We start from the raw sequence: 16,372 nt of genomic DNA, 5'->3' as shown, positions 1-16,372 counted from the left end.
ATCACCTTTCAAGACTTTTTTTTTCCCTGCAAATAGATTTATCTTAAATGTTTTTCAAGATCATCAAAAGAATTTTGTTCTTACAATTGAGTCCTTTAAAGACAGCTAGTGTTTTGCAAGTTGGAAGGTTTGTCTGGGCTGCTTTTTTTGTTAAGATCTGTTATTTCTGAGCTATAGACCATTTATTATTCCATAAAAAATAAAATAAATATGCAAGTGGAATGGTTTTGAGTATAAGAAAACTAGACGCATGGAAGAAAGCTTAAAATGTTTAATTAAAAATGTAAAACTCGATCTCCTTTCTTTAGAACTGACATACTGAAAATTGCCTTACCTCTGGATCACAATCTATGTCCTAACTAAACCGTTCTTCTCTTTCACATAAGCCATTTTGTTTTTAAAAATTAAAATGTTCAGTGGAAAAAAACACACTGATGTTTATTTCTACACTTATAAGAAGCCCTGTTTCTTGTTATATAATGCCTTTCCATAATAGAAAATGAGGAATTTTAACTGTGAAAATATAGTCATGTATTCTTAAAATGTTGTTCTATGTTCAGCCGCATTGTTCTGTTTGAAATGTAGTACGATTTTTGTTTTGGTTGTCTTCCTTTTATTGTGCCTGTATAATCATTACTGTCCGTTTGGCTGAATTTAAAAGCAACCCATTAAATGAATAACACTTTTGTAAGAAAGTATTAGAATGTACTTTGAAGAGATCTGTCTTACAGTATTATAAAAAGTCTGGAAAAGACATGCCATTGCTAATGTTGCAAATTAGCTTTACTAGTAAATAGCACTGCTACATGTTCAATTTTTAAAAAGAATGTGGCATCTTTGTTTTGCATTTGAGAATAAATAGGGATTTTTAAAATAAGCCAGTCTGTCATAACTGATACTCTGTGTGTAATGAATATGCAGGACTGCTTGTATTTTAAAAATCCTGAGCTGGTAATGCATCCCAATAGCTGTCTGTTAGCAAATTAGTCCCCTCTCATATTACTTCATGGAAACTGTTCGGATGTTCCTGGATGCTGGTTTGTTAGAGTGAAGGGTACTTCAGATCTCATTTTGCTAATCATATCAAACAAAAGTGTTTAGTCACCACTGGGATTTCTAAAGATAGTCTGTAGTGTGATTCATTTTGGGACGTTAACTGAACAGTGTTGAACTGGACTGGATTTGTAATCTGATGGGTCCTTTTCATTCTTAGAAGTTAAGAAGAAATAAAACCAGCAGTAATAGGATGAATGAATAGCAGGTTTTTGCTTGTATTGGAGAAGTTGTTTTGACAGAAATGAAAGAGGAAATAGACTAAGTTGTCAAGGAAAAAAAATACTTCAAGTATTCTGTGTGTGCTACTGATATAATGATTGGCTTATGGTCTTTTTAAAATATTACTGCATATGAAATTTTGACATTGTAAACAAACTAGGCTTCTACGTGAGGAAGAGAGTGATTTTTCTGGCGGTCCTGCAGTTCTGACTACTTGAACATTTAGGTTTAATTTGTAGAATTTTTCCCCTGTTACTTAGCTTATAATATAAAGAAATTGCAAAAAACCCCAATGCTTTCTCCTGTTTATTCCTTTTGTAGTTAATCCCTGATCCTTTCATATTGATAGAGCCCACTCCAAACAGGTAGACATGCATGTTTTAGTATAAGTATCTTTGGACACAGAATCTGTTTTTGTTGAAATAAGGGATATATTTGTTGCCTTTTTAAAGTGTGAAATTTAGGCTCTGTTAAAAGCCCTGTTTAAGTTTTAGTAATCAGGCCCTAATGTTCTTAACACTAACAGAAAACCATTGGTCATAACCAAGAAATAGATCTTGCAGTTGATTGCAGTAACGCTCACAGGCTTTGTGCTTTCAGAACTTTAGTTTGATGACTGATTCAGATGAGAGAGAACTGATGATTTGGAATGGTTTCCAGCATGAAATACTTCAAGTTTAATTTAAATTTGCAAAATGGTCTCCTTCACTATTGAATGAAAATGTTTTAAGAGTTCTGATAGACATTGAAGTTTCATCATTGTACAGTGTTGTTTGCCACACATTTGTAAAGCACATCTGCTATCAAATGTGGTTTACATAATGCATACTGAATGCCTTACCATGTGGAAGAGATGTGAAAAAATCAAATTCTTTCAACTGGTTGCATGATTTTTTTTTGTGAAAGGTAGGGTTTTTTTCTTTTCTGTTTCCGATTGAGCAATCATTGCTTATGTTAACCTAAGACTTGTATTAAAGTATGTCTTCAAAAAAACCCCAAACCCTATTCAAGTCTAAAATATGTCACTGTACATGTAAAGTCAGTCAGATTAGACTGAACCATACTGAGACTATGAATCCGCAGCTCATTCCTTTTGGCTCTGAAGCCTGTAGGACACTTTGGCAGGCTCTACCTCTCCCTCTGGAGAGGGAGCTATAAATTGCATGTTCAGATCCGAAAACTGGTTATTCTGAAAGCAATATATGGAGTAAACCACTCGTTTTGTTTTAGTAGGAAAGAAGACAATAATTTGCTCACCTTCAGTTTTTTGAAGCAAGATTTAGTTAAGCACTGAATGGGATTGTTCTGCTAGCCTGTGTATCTGAAGATGGTTATAGTTTGGGTGAAGAATAGTTTCACCAAAGCATAAGTTCGATGCTCGGTGTTATTCTTAAGGACAAGTAAAAGCTGATACCTGCGAACTGATTTGCCATGTTGTAGAAGTCGTATTTTCAACGTGTGCACAATGTGTTGTGACTGCAAAACAGTATCTCATAATTTATTTATGTATCTATGCATGCACATAATTTGATCTAGAAGGCAAATACCTCAGAGTTGTGCAAAGGTTAAGATGAGCACTATTCTGGTAGTAGCAGAAGCCATTTGCCTGTCTTTGAGAGCCTCCCAGTTCCAAAGCAAAGGTGGTTATCTTTTTGGAATGGAAAATAGTAATTAAATTGTTCAATAGATCAATTTGTACTCGGATGATGGGATGTTATTAATCTTATTTGAGACAGTTTTATGGACTTTTGCAAACCTGACTAGAATACTGCAATGCCATCATTTCTATTTAAAATACTTTGGTTTTAGATTTGCTATTGATTAGTTTTTCCATTTGAAAATGAGTATTTTTGATGTGGGACAGAAAAAACAGTAATTGGAGAGTGTATGCATTAAAAACAACTTTTCATGGCAGTAGACTAGTGCTGAGTCATTTGAACTGTTTTCAAGTACGATTTCTGTAATAGTGGGGTTTTTCTATAGTGTGTGGCTAGATTTTAAAGCCAGGTTGTCTTCACAAATAAACCTGTATGTACTGAAGATATGTGTGACTTTATAAGGTTTATTTACACTGAAAATACATACTTTGCAGCTTACTAACAGGGTTATTGTTCTTACAATAGCATAAATGGCGGATTCATAGGAAGGCAGGAAACAAGCATGTGAGCTCAGATGCTTGCCATTTTGTTTATTTTTGACTTGTTTTCTGCGCTAGGGAGGCTCAGCTTAATGTTATCCTTCCCTTGTCACCTTTTCTTCTCTGTCAGTTGGATAGAAATCCAACTAAAGGAGGAATGGGGGAGTTTGAAGACCCCCTTCCTAACAGAGCCTGTCCTGGTGCAAGTTGAGGAGGGTTTGTGGTACTCGCATCCCACTGATCACGTTGCTAAATCCTGTCTTCTAGAAAGACAGGGGTTTTTGTCACTTAGTGTTCTTGGGACCTTAAATGAAATTGAACTGGGAAACTGGAAAATGGTGGATTGTAGATTTGTTAACCCAGAAGTAGTCAGATATGGGCTTGGAGGAGAGAATTCCCCCCTAAAGCTTTTGCTGGTAACATTACCATAGTTTGCAAGAGATGCATTTGCACATCTGAAGGTCGGAAAATACTGAAGCAAATGTGGAAGAAAACCCTGATGTGCTGTAGAACAGTATATCCGTGATGATTTTGGCTATAGTTAAAACGAATTAAAACAATTCTAAAATTGTTCATGATTACCACATTTGCAGGCATGAAAATTTGTCTGCTCTTAATTTAAAAAATTCAAGAAGTAGGCAGATACACTCAGGTTTCAGTATTTTTTTATGAGAAACAAAATGGCCAAAAGCATTCTTACTGTTTCTGAACCACAGCAGATGTAGCTCTAAAAAGAGAGTCTATTACGCTGCTGTGGACCACCTTGCAGATGAGTCCTCAGCCTGGTGTATTTTTAAGCTTGCAGAGAGTAGAGAAAGGTGAAAATAATCTAAAGAATATACTGTGCCATATAGCTGCTATGTAGGATGTTCTCTTTGTTCTGTTGCAAAAAAGTACAGTTGGACAAGGCAGGCTTTAAGCTTTTATATATAATTTTGGATGCTCCAGGCTTGTCTGAACCCCTAAATTAATTACAATGTGAGCCGTATTAACTGTTTAAAAACTCAAACCCAAACTGGGTGCAGTCTGTCCGTAGCTCGGGTGTATTCTCATCTGCAGTAGCAAGCCACTGGTCTGCCTTAGAAAGGTCTCGTCCTACTTTGCAAGGCTTTAGAAGTAGGAGGGAGCTGAAGAACACTGTGAAAGTAAAATAAATGTAAATGCAATAACCCTTTGTTTAACTGACCTAAAAGATCCTAATTCTGTCAAGCTCTAATATTCTGTTCACACAGTGAGACATATGGCTATAAAATTTGTGATTTTTTAAATATTTTTTTTTATCCTAGATGTATTTACATTTTTAGAACCCGAGTCATGCGTTTGCTGTTTGGTGGAGCATATTTTTAGTATCTCTTAATTATGATGGTTTCCTGGTAGCCAGATAAAGTTTGGAGTTACGTGGAAACTTTTTCCCAAGCTGTGTTTCCTGTCGCGTTGGTCGGAAGCTGCTTCTTCCTCCAGGTGCTGCTTTAGTAACTGGAATCTTGGCATACACAGGCAGTTATTTTCAGTGGTTTATTCTGATATTTATTTAGACTTATCCTGTATTTTTCAAGGATCTCAAGTAAGCAATTTATTTGTTTAGAGGGAATTTCCAAGGTAAGCCAACTTGTTGAAAATGCTTATTGGGCAACTTATTCCTCTGCACTGGCTTTGCTTTTCCTCTCGACTAGATTATTTCTGGACTAATTAGAGTTTTCATATTCTGATGCAATCTATAAAAACACTAGTTAGAAATTATTAAGGAATACATACAGTCATTTTTAGTGACTGATTTTTTAAATGAAGAAATATTTTGATAAAAAGTAATTCCGATAATCTTAATTTTAGTAAAATATCTCTTCATGAAAATGCAGGCTTTGGAGAGTTGTCAGACAATAAAGCTCATTTGGAACAACGCATATTTTTTCCAACAGAGATGATCTTTCTGTCACTGAAGTCCAGTGAAATCCTGACTTCATGTTCTAGTGAATCAGGACTTCAATTTTTTTAATTGTAATTATCTGAATATACTTTTGGAAAAGTGTTTTTCTTTTACTTTGTAAAGAGACTGTTCAATCAGAGTTTAAAATCAATTAAATCTTGTAGTTTTCACCTGATTTCTTTTTATTCCTATTTGAACGAAAGACTGCGTGTACCTAATTCCCATATCTTATAAATTTTTTTCGAGTTTTGCTAACAATCTCTCCCCACTTCTCAGCAAAGTGTAGTGCAAGAGTGCTCTGAACTTCATCCCTCATATTATCAAAGTGTATTCTAAATTCTGTCAAGAATAATTTAAACATTTTTGAGAAAAACTGCATTCTTTGAAGCGCTCCCTGGCGTCTTGTCTTGCTTTGATATTTTTACTTAAAAGGGTATATAATGAGGCAGTTGCAAGTATAAGTTATTAAGTCATAATGCACTTGAAAAGTTACTTGGCTGTCTGTCTTCCGTTGTCTGGTTTTATGTTTTTATCGTTCTGATTTTTGAAGACTTTCAGTTGTTTAGTGAATAGCCAGTTATTAATAGGTTTTGACAGTCTCACACAATATTCTTGTAGCCAAATTACGATGTTACAGCCCGGATGGATGGGCAACAAGACGGGTGAATAACTGGTTGGCTTAGAGGGTAGCAGTTCATGGGTCATACTCTACCTGGAGGCTGGTAACAAGCAGCAGACTGGTTTTTCCCTAGAGGAGGTGATGGGGGGCACTCTCACCGAGTTTGCTGATGACACCAAACTGGGGGGGCCCCTGCAGGGAGACGGGCTGGGGACTGACCGACGGGTGTGGGGGGGCAGCCAGCTGGGCAGGAGCCAGCAGCACGCCTGGCAGCGGCGGGGGGGGCACCTCCTGGGCTGTAGGAGTGAGAGCACAACCGGGGGATCAAGGGACGGGGTTGTCCTCCCCTACTAGGCTTGTCTACCTGCTGTGTCCAGTTTCGGGCCCCCCGGTACAGGAGGAACATCAAAAACCTGGAGTGAGTTCAGTGAATGGCAGCTTGAGACTAATATCTTTACTGAAAGCAAAAATCCCTGAGAAGAATACTTGCATACATCTTATGGTCTGGTTGAATGAGTCTACAAGAACCGGATGAACTGTACAGGGGGAAAAAAAGGGCATTTAGTCTAAGCTCCAGTTTTTGTGTTGCTCTGTGTCTTTCCCTCTTTACAACAGATACATTTATGGATTCTAGTTCACAGGAGAACTATAAAGCAACATAATAAATTGAAGTAAACCGATTGTGTAACAGTATGAAAGTACCAAAAAGCCATCCATTTGGACAACTTGACATCTTTCACTTTCACGTTAGGTCTAGGGGATGTGTTAGCAATCTAAACAACCAGGGTTTTCAGTTGCTGATTATTTTTTTTTTTTTGTAGTCATTCTTCTAATTTGTTTTATTTGTAGCCATACGTTATTCAGGAAATCTGTTGTGCATAACTAGAAAATGTTTTAGATTAAAGTATGAAATGGTCACTTAGCTTATTGGTTGAATAGAAATTTTAGCTACTATGTCAGAATTTTAATTTGTAGGAAGTGTCAGTCAGGCATATGCATGATATCAGAAAATGGTGTCCTTTATACTTGAGGTATATGGTTGTAAGTTATTGTAATTTCTTCCTTTGGAGTTTGGATTCTTCTAGTATCTAGTTCAAATGCTAAAGATACGGGGTGGAGGTTTTCCCAGAAATAGAGTTCATGTGTAAATAAAAATATTTTATAAAGTCAATAAGAAATAGTCTATCTTGCAGTCCTGGCTTTAATAAATTAATCTTGTAATAGGAATACAGTGTCTGGTTAGCACAGCTTCTGGCTGCAGACAGATACCAGAAATGTAAATGAAGGTGTGAAAACATGGAAGTTGTACCAAATAATAATATTGTATTCCTAGTCTTGTCTTGATTTCTAAGTCTTTGGCCTATTTGCATAGCTATACGGTGATTTATTTTTTTTTCCCTAGAAAAAAAGGCTAAGGAGGGGAACGCCTATAGGGAAAATGAATGCATTAAGGACTACACTCTGGGCACTGAATTCCCCCCCGCTCCCTTGACCTTTAAGAGCACAGGGCAGTCCTTTTAATGACTGGAATTAGCTGATACAGCTTTCCAGGTCCCATTAGCTGATATAGGCAGGATCCATAGGGGCAGAAGCAGATGATGGCTATAGCTTTTTTCCTGCTGAGGTGTTTGGAGGAGTTGTCCCCTGAAACCTCCTGATAAATCCTCACCCGACTAGAGGAGGCGAGGGCAGTGGAGCATCTCAGTAGGGGCGTGCAGGTACCCAGAGGTCACTTCAGACTGGGGTGACCGGTTCCAGGGTAGAACTGACTTCCACGCTTCAACACCTGCAGAGCTGGGTATTGCACAGCGGCTGCGAGGAGCAGCTTGTAACAGGTCAAAACGTAGGCAGCTCGTGAGGAGGAGTGCAAGGCCAGGGAGAGCGCGTTGTTCAGCAGTGCTGGAGAAAATGAGGTTCTGTAGTCAGTGGAAGTTTTGTGGACGAGTGCTGCCTCTTTGCCTGGGCTGAGGAGGAGGCAGGCTGTAAGCTGTCCCGTGCCTGCGAGGGAGGTGAGCTGTGGGTTGGCCATGGGGCTGTACATCAGCACTTGAGTTTCCAGTTTTTAAGAAATGTTTTGCCTCCTTTTAGTTCTATTCTCTTAAAAGTCATAGCTGGTGTAGAATTGAAGTTGCCTTGTATTTGGGTTATCATGGCAAATCCTGTAAGCCTGCATCCAATTGTGAACTAGCATTTTCTCTGTAATCTGGTTTTCTTTCTGTGCGTAGCAGTGTGATTAAGAAATAGGTGCAGTTACTAACTCAAAGGTACAATGTTATGGTGAAAGAAAAAATGCAATAGTATTTTAAGTGTGTCAGGTCTCAGTGATGTCTGTAAGAATTTGTATGTGGACATGAACTGCATATGAGGGTATATGGATGACACTTTTTCTTACAACTGCTTTGGTGCTGGCTCTATTCAGTGTTTTATAAACATGTGAAACTACACTTGGATTATGGAAAACATAATTCAGAATAGCTTTGTAAAAGAAACAATATACCCATTTTTTTGTTTTGTTTTTTTCAGGTTTGACTGTTAGCTTCATCTAGCCATCCTTAGCACTTCTGACAATAAACAGAAACCCCATATGTAGCAGTTTGGTTTTGCTTAGCCAAGCAACTTTTATTATACCTGGCAGAGCATGAAATCATGCAGCAAGGTTCTTGATGTTAATTCTCTGTAACTGACTTTGGAGAACAAGCCTATGACAACTCTTCAGCTACAGTATTTTGAGTTTCTTTGGAATATGTCAGCACAGCAGGCAGCTGTTACCGTTTAGCTTTGGCCAGTGATGATTTCAACAGTTAACAGGCAAAATGAAAAAAACCAGAGGGTGCAGTACTAAGAAAAAAGTTGTATCAGTCTCATATGTTCTTTGGATACTGCCTCTGTTCTGGGGTTAAAAATATCCTGAAGTACCAATATAGAGTGCAAAACTGTCAGAACATATTATGAGAAAGACAGGAAATTTCTGTTGTCATTGAGAGCCGCCGGCTTTTATTATTACAATTGAATAGCATTTCTGCATCATATACAATGTTATTAATAACTGCTCATCATTCAGGACTGTAGTAAAGGAGTTGCTCCAAGGAACATAGCGTCATTGTACACCACAGTGTAATTGGTAATTAAGATGTGTTGACTTAGAGGAAAATGCTTTCCTTATTATACACTGATGTTTTACTTCTGAATCTGCTTTAAGAAAAAGATTTCAGCTTATTTACTGATGTCTTAATCAATATTTGGTGTGTCAGTCCAGTTTTGTGGCTCCTTTTGCAACTATCACAGCTCAGTTGCTTGTATATGTGATCTCTGACCTTGATGCAGGCAGCAGAGTGAATTACTGCTCTCTGATGTTTTTGCCTGGATTAATAAAACATTTGGATAATCGTAAATGCTTTTAATGAATTTCCTTACTGTAAAATATCATTAACATAACATTTTCCCTGGAAGACTGACATGGTGCTTGTCCTAGAAAACCTTATGCTCTTTCAGCATTTATCCGTATGGATGCAATATTCTAGCTGTGTCTGTCTGGTGTGTGAAAGCTTGGACATTTTTTACCAAGCAGTATTTGTTGGAGCTTCCCTTAATGGGTAGAACAGCCCAGACCAGCAGCTCTTCTCGCCACCCCCATCCTTTCCATCAGCAGCTCAGCTAGCAAATTCTTTTTTCTATTGTAAGCAGAGAGCTCATGAGACTGGTTTAGAAAAATGAACAGAACTATGAGAGAAAGGGCTTCAGTTTATATATTCCTCCTAAAAAGCATTTTGTTCTAAAGCATATTCTAATTGTGGTCTGGCTAGAGTTAGTACTTCAATAGCTACCACATCTTTTTATTCTAGAAGATGTTATTCTTCACTAAACAGCACGATTCGTTTCTTTGTACATCCTCTGGCCAGTCAGTGACTCGTGTGGAGCAGAACGGGAGGGAAGGAGTTCTTCTAATGATATTCAGTCTAATACTTCTTTCACTGTAGGAGGAAAGAGGAACTGCTAGAGACCCAGCACAGATACCTATAAGCAAATTTTGGTTGTCACTGTATGTCTGTGCAAGCTATACAAGCTGGTCCTTTCTGCTTGGTCTTGTATCAATAACTCTTGGCAGTTGGCTCTGCTTTTTTGGTGTCAGTATCATCACCATCTTCTAGCACATTCTTTGCTGCTGTATATAGAAAAGACCCTGTATACTGATATTAATGACTGTGTGGTGTTGTCATTGAAAACAGTACTGTTTACCTACCTCCTGTTGACTCAGGCTGCCTTCACAGCTTCTGTGCATACATACCTGCACTACATGTAGGATATTCTTCAAAGGATTTTTCCAGTCTGTCTGGAGGCTGACAAAACCGGAATCTCACACGCATGTGCATGCACACACGTATGTATGTATGTGTATTTATATGTATTTACATATAAACATACATACATATCTATCTATCCACTTGTATTGTGGTGGAAATGTGCTGCAGCATTCAAATTAAAAGTATTACTTTTGTGTGTATTAGTACATACGATAGCAGAAGCATCGTTATCTGATAGCTTTTTTTGGCCGAATTCTGAAATGCTGGTTATTGATGGAAAGTGCTTTGAGGTGTTGCCATTTATACAGTTCAAGAAATCTGCATCTTGCCTCAAGATAAATAGTTATGACATCACTTTAATGTGAAGGTTATGCTGCCTAATATAGTATTCTCTCATTTTTAAAATATAGTTGCAAAGCAAAGAAGCCTTCTTTTATAACAGCCTCTGTTAACAGTCTGTCGTAACAGTCTGTCAATATTGTACTGGTTCACTAGCTTTTAAATTCTGAGAGTCAGGGGATATACATGCAATATTTTATTTGTTTGTTTGTTTTATGCTCAGCTGAGCTAGATGCTGAACATGCACAGAAGGTTTTGGATATGGAGCACACCCAGCAGATGAAGCTAAAGGAACGTCAGAAGTTCTTTGAAGAAGCCTTCCAGCAGGACATGGAGCAATACCTTTCTACAGGATACTTGCAGATAGCAGAGAGGCGAGGCAAGTTTTAAAATACCTTCTGTGTAATCCACAAACTCACAACTTGGAGAACATTGTTGAGGGGTCAGTGTCAGCAGCGGTTTTAATGCTTACAGAGGAAGCATTGCAGTGTCTAAATTCTTCCTCTAAATTATCCCGAACTTTAGGTTCCAGGGGAACTAGACACCTTAGAAAATCAATCAGACTCTCTGCTCATTGTATGAGGAAATGCAAAGCACTGAAGTACATCTGAAACAGCACTTTTCTCTGCAGCTGAAGAGTGCATCCATATCTGTACAGATATGGATGGAGGTGGCCGCTTCTGTCCACTGGAGTTTCAAAGCCTGGGATTCTCACCTGGCAGGAGGTGCCTCAGAAAAATTTAAAAAGAGCAGATGAAAGCTCAGTGTTGTATTTCAAAACAGTTCCCAGGTGGTAGCTATTTCCACTGTCTCTGTAACATACAGAGTATGTGATTAGGACATAGGAGATCAGATTAAGCTCTCTCCTTGTTACAAGATGACTCAAGTCTGGCATCTCTTGACTAGTTAAAGCACAAGAATGCCATAGACTGCAGACACTTCTGGGTGGGAGGTATCCATCTGTTGGGCCAAAATGCAGGGATTGTAAGACTGGAAAGCAAGCAAGCGGGAGATTACATTGCTCATGTGGCAGGAAAAAATGTAGAGATTCTGTCCCAGCTCCAAGACCAGTTCTGCTCTCCTTCGTAATGTTGGAGCAGGGAATACAATCCAAGATTGCCATTTCTCTGCATGAGTGCTATAAACATTCATCTGCAAGATGCTCTAGATTGGTTGCTAGGACAGGCTTCTGTGAAGTAGGATATATAAGTCTAAGTTCCCCTGGTCTAGGAAGGAATTGAGTTTGAGTCTCCTGCTTTCTGTATATGTATGTGTGTGTGTGTGTGTATATATATATATATATATAGTCCACTTAGACTAAAAGTGGGCATTGTCACTGGCTAGTCCTGGATGTACGGCTCTGTTAGAGGGTTAGAGTACCTCACTTTCTGAACTTCAGCATTGCAGTATAATGCACAACCCATATATATGAAAGAAACTTAATGAAAGATTTGATCCTGCATACATGTAAAACTACAGAGCTGTAGTATATTTGGAAAAAACCCCAATCAAATGGTAGGATTTCATCTCAGTTCACATATGAAGGCTTTTAATAGTATAATTGTTAAATTTAGATAAACCATTAAATTGTTCATTGTAATATTTGATGTTATACATGCAGCAACTGGACTTAAATCTGAGTACCCCTGACCTTACTTGTTCTGTGTTTGTATGTTTTACTGTTCAAGGAAGAAGATGCTCATCCAAGTATTCATCCAAGTATTTAATTCCCTTGCAAATTGTCATTGACATATTGACAGTCATAAGTAATTTTCTTGAGTAATTAATGTTAAATCCCGATGCTGAGAGAAGATATTGGGCATCAGCCTAGGTTTTACATGCTGCTGTCATTTATTAGACTGATTGATTGAATGAGGAAGAATGGCTGCTCTCTATTAACCTTAATCATTATTTCTGAATTTTCATGTCCCTTTGCATATTGACATTTAGTGATTGTGTGTTTAAATGTGTTTGTTTTTCTCTAAAAAGACTTCTAGTTGAGAGAATTGGAAAGCAGTGTTACAAAATTAAAAGTTTCAATCTTTGCCCCTAAGGCCCATCTTAGCATATTTCTGACAATGCTGTTGCTATAAATACTGTTGCTAAAAATGTTTTGGTTTACAAAACAGTAACGGACATCAGTTTCACAACAAAGACTGCACAGAGTACTCTTGGATTTGGGCTGAGACTGCTGCTGAGCAGCTCCTGTGGGTGTGCTCCTTCCATATCTAGTTTAATTATTACTAATGCATACACTTATAGCAGCTATTGTAGGCTTTATAGGTAATAACATCATGTAGCTGATTGTCACTGCTCATTGCACTATTTTTACTACAGAACCAATTGGAAGTATGTCTTCCATGGAGGTGAACGTGGACATGCTGGAACAGATGGACCTAATGGACATGTCTGACCAAGAAGCACTTGATGTCTTTTTAAACTCAGGAGGCGAAGACAATAATATGCTTTCTCCCATGCTGGGTATGATACTAGTAATGACAGCGTGCTTAGAGACAAAGTGATAAATCCCTGGAATTGCTCTAATTTGTAATGGATGATGTTTTCTCATAAAACATTACACTTTACATATATTGAGTATTTTTCATTAGTGGTTTTCAAAACATTAACGTTTAGTTGCAGTACAAGAGAGCTTGCTGCAAAACTACTTGATATTTCTGGACTGTCTTTTTTTCATCTAGTTACTACAGCTTCATGTTGTGCTTATCACTATATGGATAGGTAATATGTTACATACTGCTTTTAAGGTGCATTTTTCTCTGTATAAAGTTAATAGAGGACATTTTAACAAACATCAACAGAAAGTTTGCGATAGGTTTTTATTTTAAGACTGCTTTCTTAGAATTTCTCCAGAATTTTGGCATTTCAAAGTAAATTTAGACCAGTTGTATATAGTGTAAGGTCTTCAGTGAGAGATATTCAGAGATGTGGTTCAACATAGTAGTCCATATATATGAAACATGATGATGTTCTGGAAGCTTCTAAAGAGTGATTTTGATACTGCAGGTCTTTCATGTAGCCTTCTTACTGCTAGTAATGTTAGTTAAATTAGATTAAATTAATCCAAAATTTTGTTTGTGTGTTCTGATGAACAAAACCAGATTTACATTTTGGCAAGTTGCAGCATGATGAGGGATCTGCTTAAAGCAGGGAATTAGTAATAGTGGATACTTTATCCACCAGGGAAGTGTGCTTTCTTAATTAAAAACTAATTTTAGTACTAAAATGCTTTTTTGCAAAGGAGCCAAAGTAAGTTTTCTTGAGGGAGATGATGAAACTCCTTTAAATGTACTTAGATTTCTTTTGAAAATACAGGTTGGAATATTTTTATAAAAGTACCTGCAGTGAAGAAACAGTGTACTTTAAATCCTATCCTATATTTTGGGATATGTAAAGAAAAATGTTAATAATATCCTGGGGCAATTTTCTTCCTCCCTATGTAAAAGTGATTATTACCTGCTGTGAACATGAAAAGCTTACGCTAAGTAGTCAAGGCACACTTGAATACTAAAGGTTTTCGTGTTTTATTGCAAAAACTAAATTCAGATGGCTGGTTTTGGATAGGCATCGAATTCATGCATTAGTAAAGTTGATCATTGTTTGAGCATGCAAGTAGTTACAGAGTCTAGGACTGTTTTCCCCTTGCTGGGTCTTTGGCAGATGTTGGACCAAGAAACTTCGTGTTTTAACAACAAACAAGGTAACTGGATTATCTAAGGAAGTGTAGAAACTACTAGGTGCGGTTGTTTTTTCCTGAATAGATGTAAAACTGATTAGCCTTTGAAAAAAACTATATAATTTCTTTTGTGCTGTAATGTAAGTAATACAGTGTGTATATATAGATAGTGTATATATATTTATTATATATATATGCACGTACGCTGTAATTTAATGTGCCAGTGCTGTAATTTTCTAGCACTGTAACCTGAATGCAGAGGTTGCATAGGCTTGCAGCAAGACTTAGTCCTCTACAGTTACTACTACTACTGCAGTGTAACAGTCTTGTGAATCTCGCTGTTGTGATTCCAGAGGATTCATTTCCCTCTGAATTAGAAGGGATTTTTGTGCTTGCTTTAAGGACCTGGCACCCTAGTATCAAGCCAAATATGCATTAGTCTGCATTCTCAGAAAAATGAGATGGCTTAAAGGTAACTCTTCATTTTGCTGTCAGTGGAGAACTGGGTTGGTCAGGGCAAGATTTGTTTCACAATTTTACTGAACACCACAGAATGCAGGTAAGTTATTTTAGTAACTGGTAAAAATGAAAATCAGCTCAAGACATTAAAATGTTTTCAAATTTCTCTTGCTATAAGCGTTGCCAGCTTATGGGCATTGGTTTTGCAACATTTCATGATAGCTGGTAAGTTGAATGGAAAAATTTATTCACCTCTGCCACTCCAGAAAACTCTTCCTCTGTGTGTTGTGCAAATTAATCTAATGGATGTTGGTGTGCACAACATAAAGACAGGTGTCTTTAGAAACGTCTTCCTAGTGTCACTTGTGTTCAATATAAATTCATGTACTACCTGAGGAAGCAACTCAGTAGTTGCACTAGACATCCTGGACTGACGCGGTCAGTTGGAGTGGCAGGGTGTTTTCAGTCCAGGCAGGCTGGTCAGCTGTCAGTTGTGAATGTTGTACCAGATGTTTATCAACTTGTGTTGAAACTGGAGACCTGCTGAGGGCATGTTTCCCCCTGGAGTTCCAGGGTCCAAGAGAAACTAAAACAATGTCACAGGGCTACTTGCTGTCCAAGTTTAGGTCCAGAGTTTAAGACTGCAGCTAGTTAGGGCAAGAAATGTACCTGAGCAACAGTGTCTAGTACAACAAGCTTCTGTTGCCTCTAGATGCTGTTGAGACTGTTTTCTTGTTAAAATTTAACTCAGATACTTGGTAAGCACGTGGGGAGTAGTCACAGGGCAATGTACTGAGAATGGCTCTGCAAACAGCTTTAGCAGAGGTCAGGTGTAGTGATCAGCTTGTTTCCATCTGACCCTCTGAAACCTTTTTATATAAAATCCCACAGGATATTTAAGAGTATTTTCTCAGTAAGGTTACTCAGTGCTGAAGTTGGGTGCCCTGACTATAGAGAAACCCTTGTTAGGTATAGTAGGGAAGGAAAAAAGGGCTTTGTTTGGCAGATCACATCATAGAAAGATTGTTCAGATGTGTCCCTCTTTTTCCTTCTTATTTACTGCCAGGAAGCGTCCAGAGAAGAAGATCTAAGATATTTGAAATCTGAACTCTCAAACTCCATTACAATGAACTTGCTTAGAAGTCTTTTTGCACAGGATATGGAGGAAGCATAGTCTTAAAACCCCATTCCTGTGCACTCAAGCTATGATACAGCTTTACCAGAGGAGTGCTTTCATGCTGTGGGCAAGAATTTGTTTTGCTTCTGTATCTTCATTTTTAGTCAAAACTGGAGATTACTATTATTCCCTGTCTCCTAGGTTTTTTGGGGTTGATCAGTTGGTTTGTTTTTATTTCACCCAGGTTTATTTGTGGTGTTCTGTTGGACAGAGTTTGTCTGGAGGATTTTCCTATTGGTGACGATTCTCAGCACATGCTGAAGTCTGAATGGACTTTGTGAAAGCCAGTTACGAGGATTAAGTGGTCTTGGCTAACAGGCAAACTGCAATCTTACCTTATTTATCTCGAGCATTAGCAGTACTAGAATGAGCAAGAGACGTACACACCATCAGAAACAGATTAAAACCAGCCTGTGGCTTGTGTTTGAGATCAACTTCTGAAAAGCC

The 16,372-nt window shown here is 37.9% G+C and overlaps 1 protein-coding gene across 2 annotated transcripts in view; it reads left to right on the top strand.

Moving 5' to 3' along the window:
- The window catches only part of DTNBP1 (dystrobrevin binding protein 1), a 69,851-nt gene that overhangs the window by 52,396 nt on the left and 1,083 nt on the right, over positions 1–16,372 (top strand). For both annotated transcript variants that reach the window (XM_075052296.1, XM_075052295.1), the window contains 2 exons: positions 10,819–10,974; positions 12,933–13,076. In XM_075052296.1, coding sequence (XP_074908397.1) covers positions 10,819–10,974; positions 12,933–13,076 — 300 coding nt within the window. The remainder of the gene's footprint in view (positions 1–10,818; positions 10,975–12,932; positions 13,077–16,372) is intronic.

The sequence above is a fragment of the Buteo buteo genome, chromosome 20, assembly GCF_964188355.1.
Source record: "Buteo buteo chromosome 20, bButBut1.hap1.1, whole genome shotgun sequence".
Taxonomy (NCBI): Eukaryota; Metazoa; Chordata; class Aves; order Accipitriformes; family Accipitridae; genus Buteo; species Buteo buteo.
This window is presented reverse-complemented; position numbering and strand designations above follow the sequence as displayed.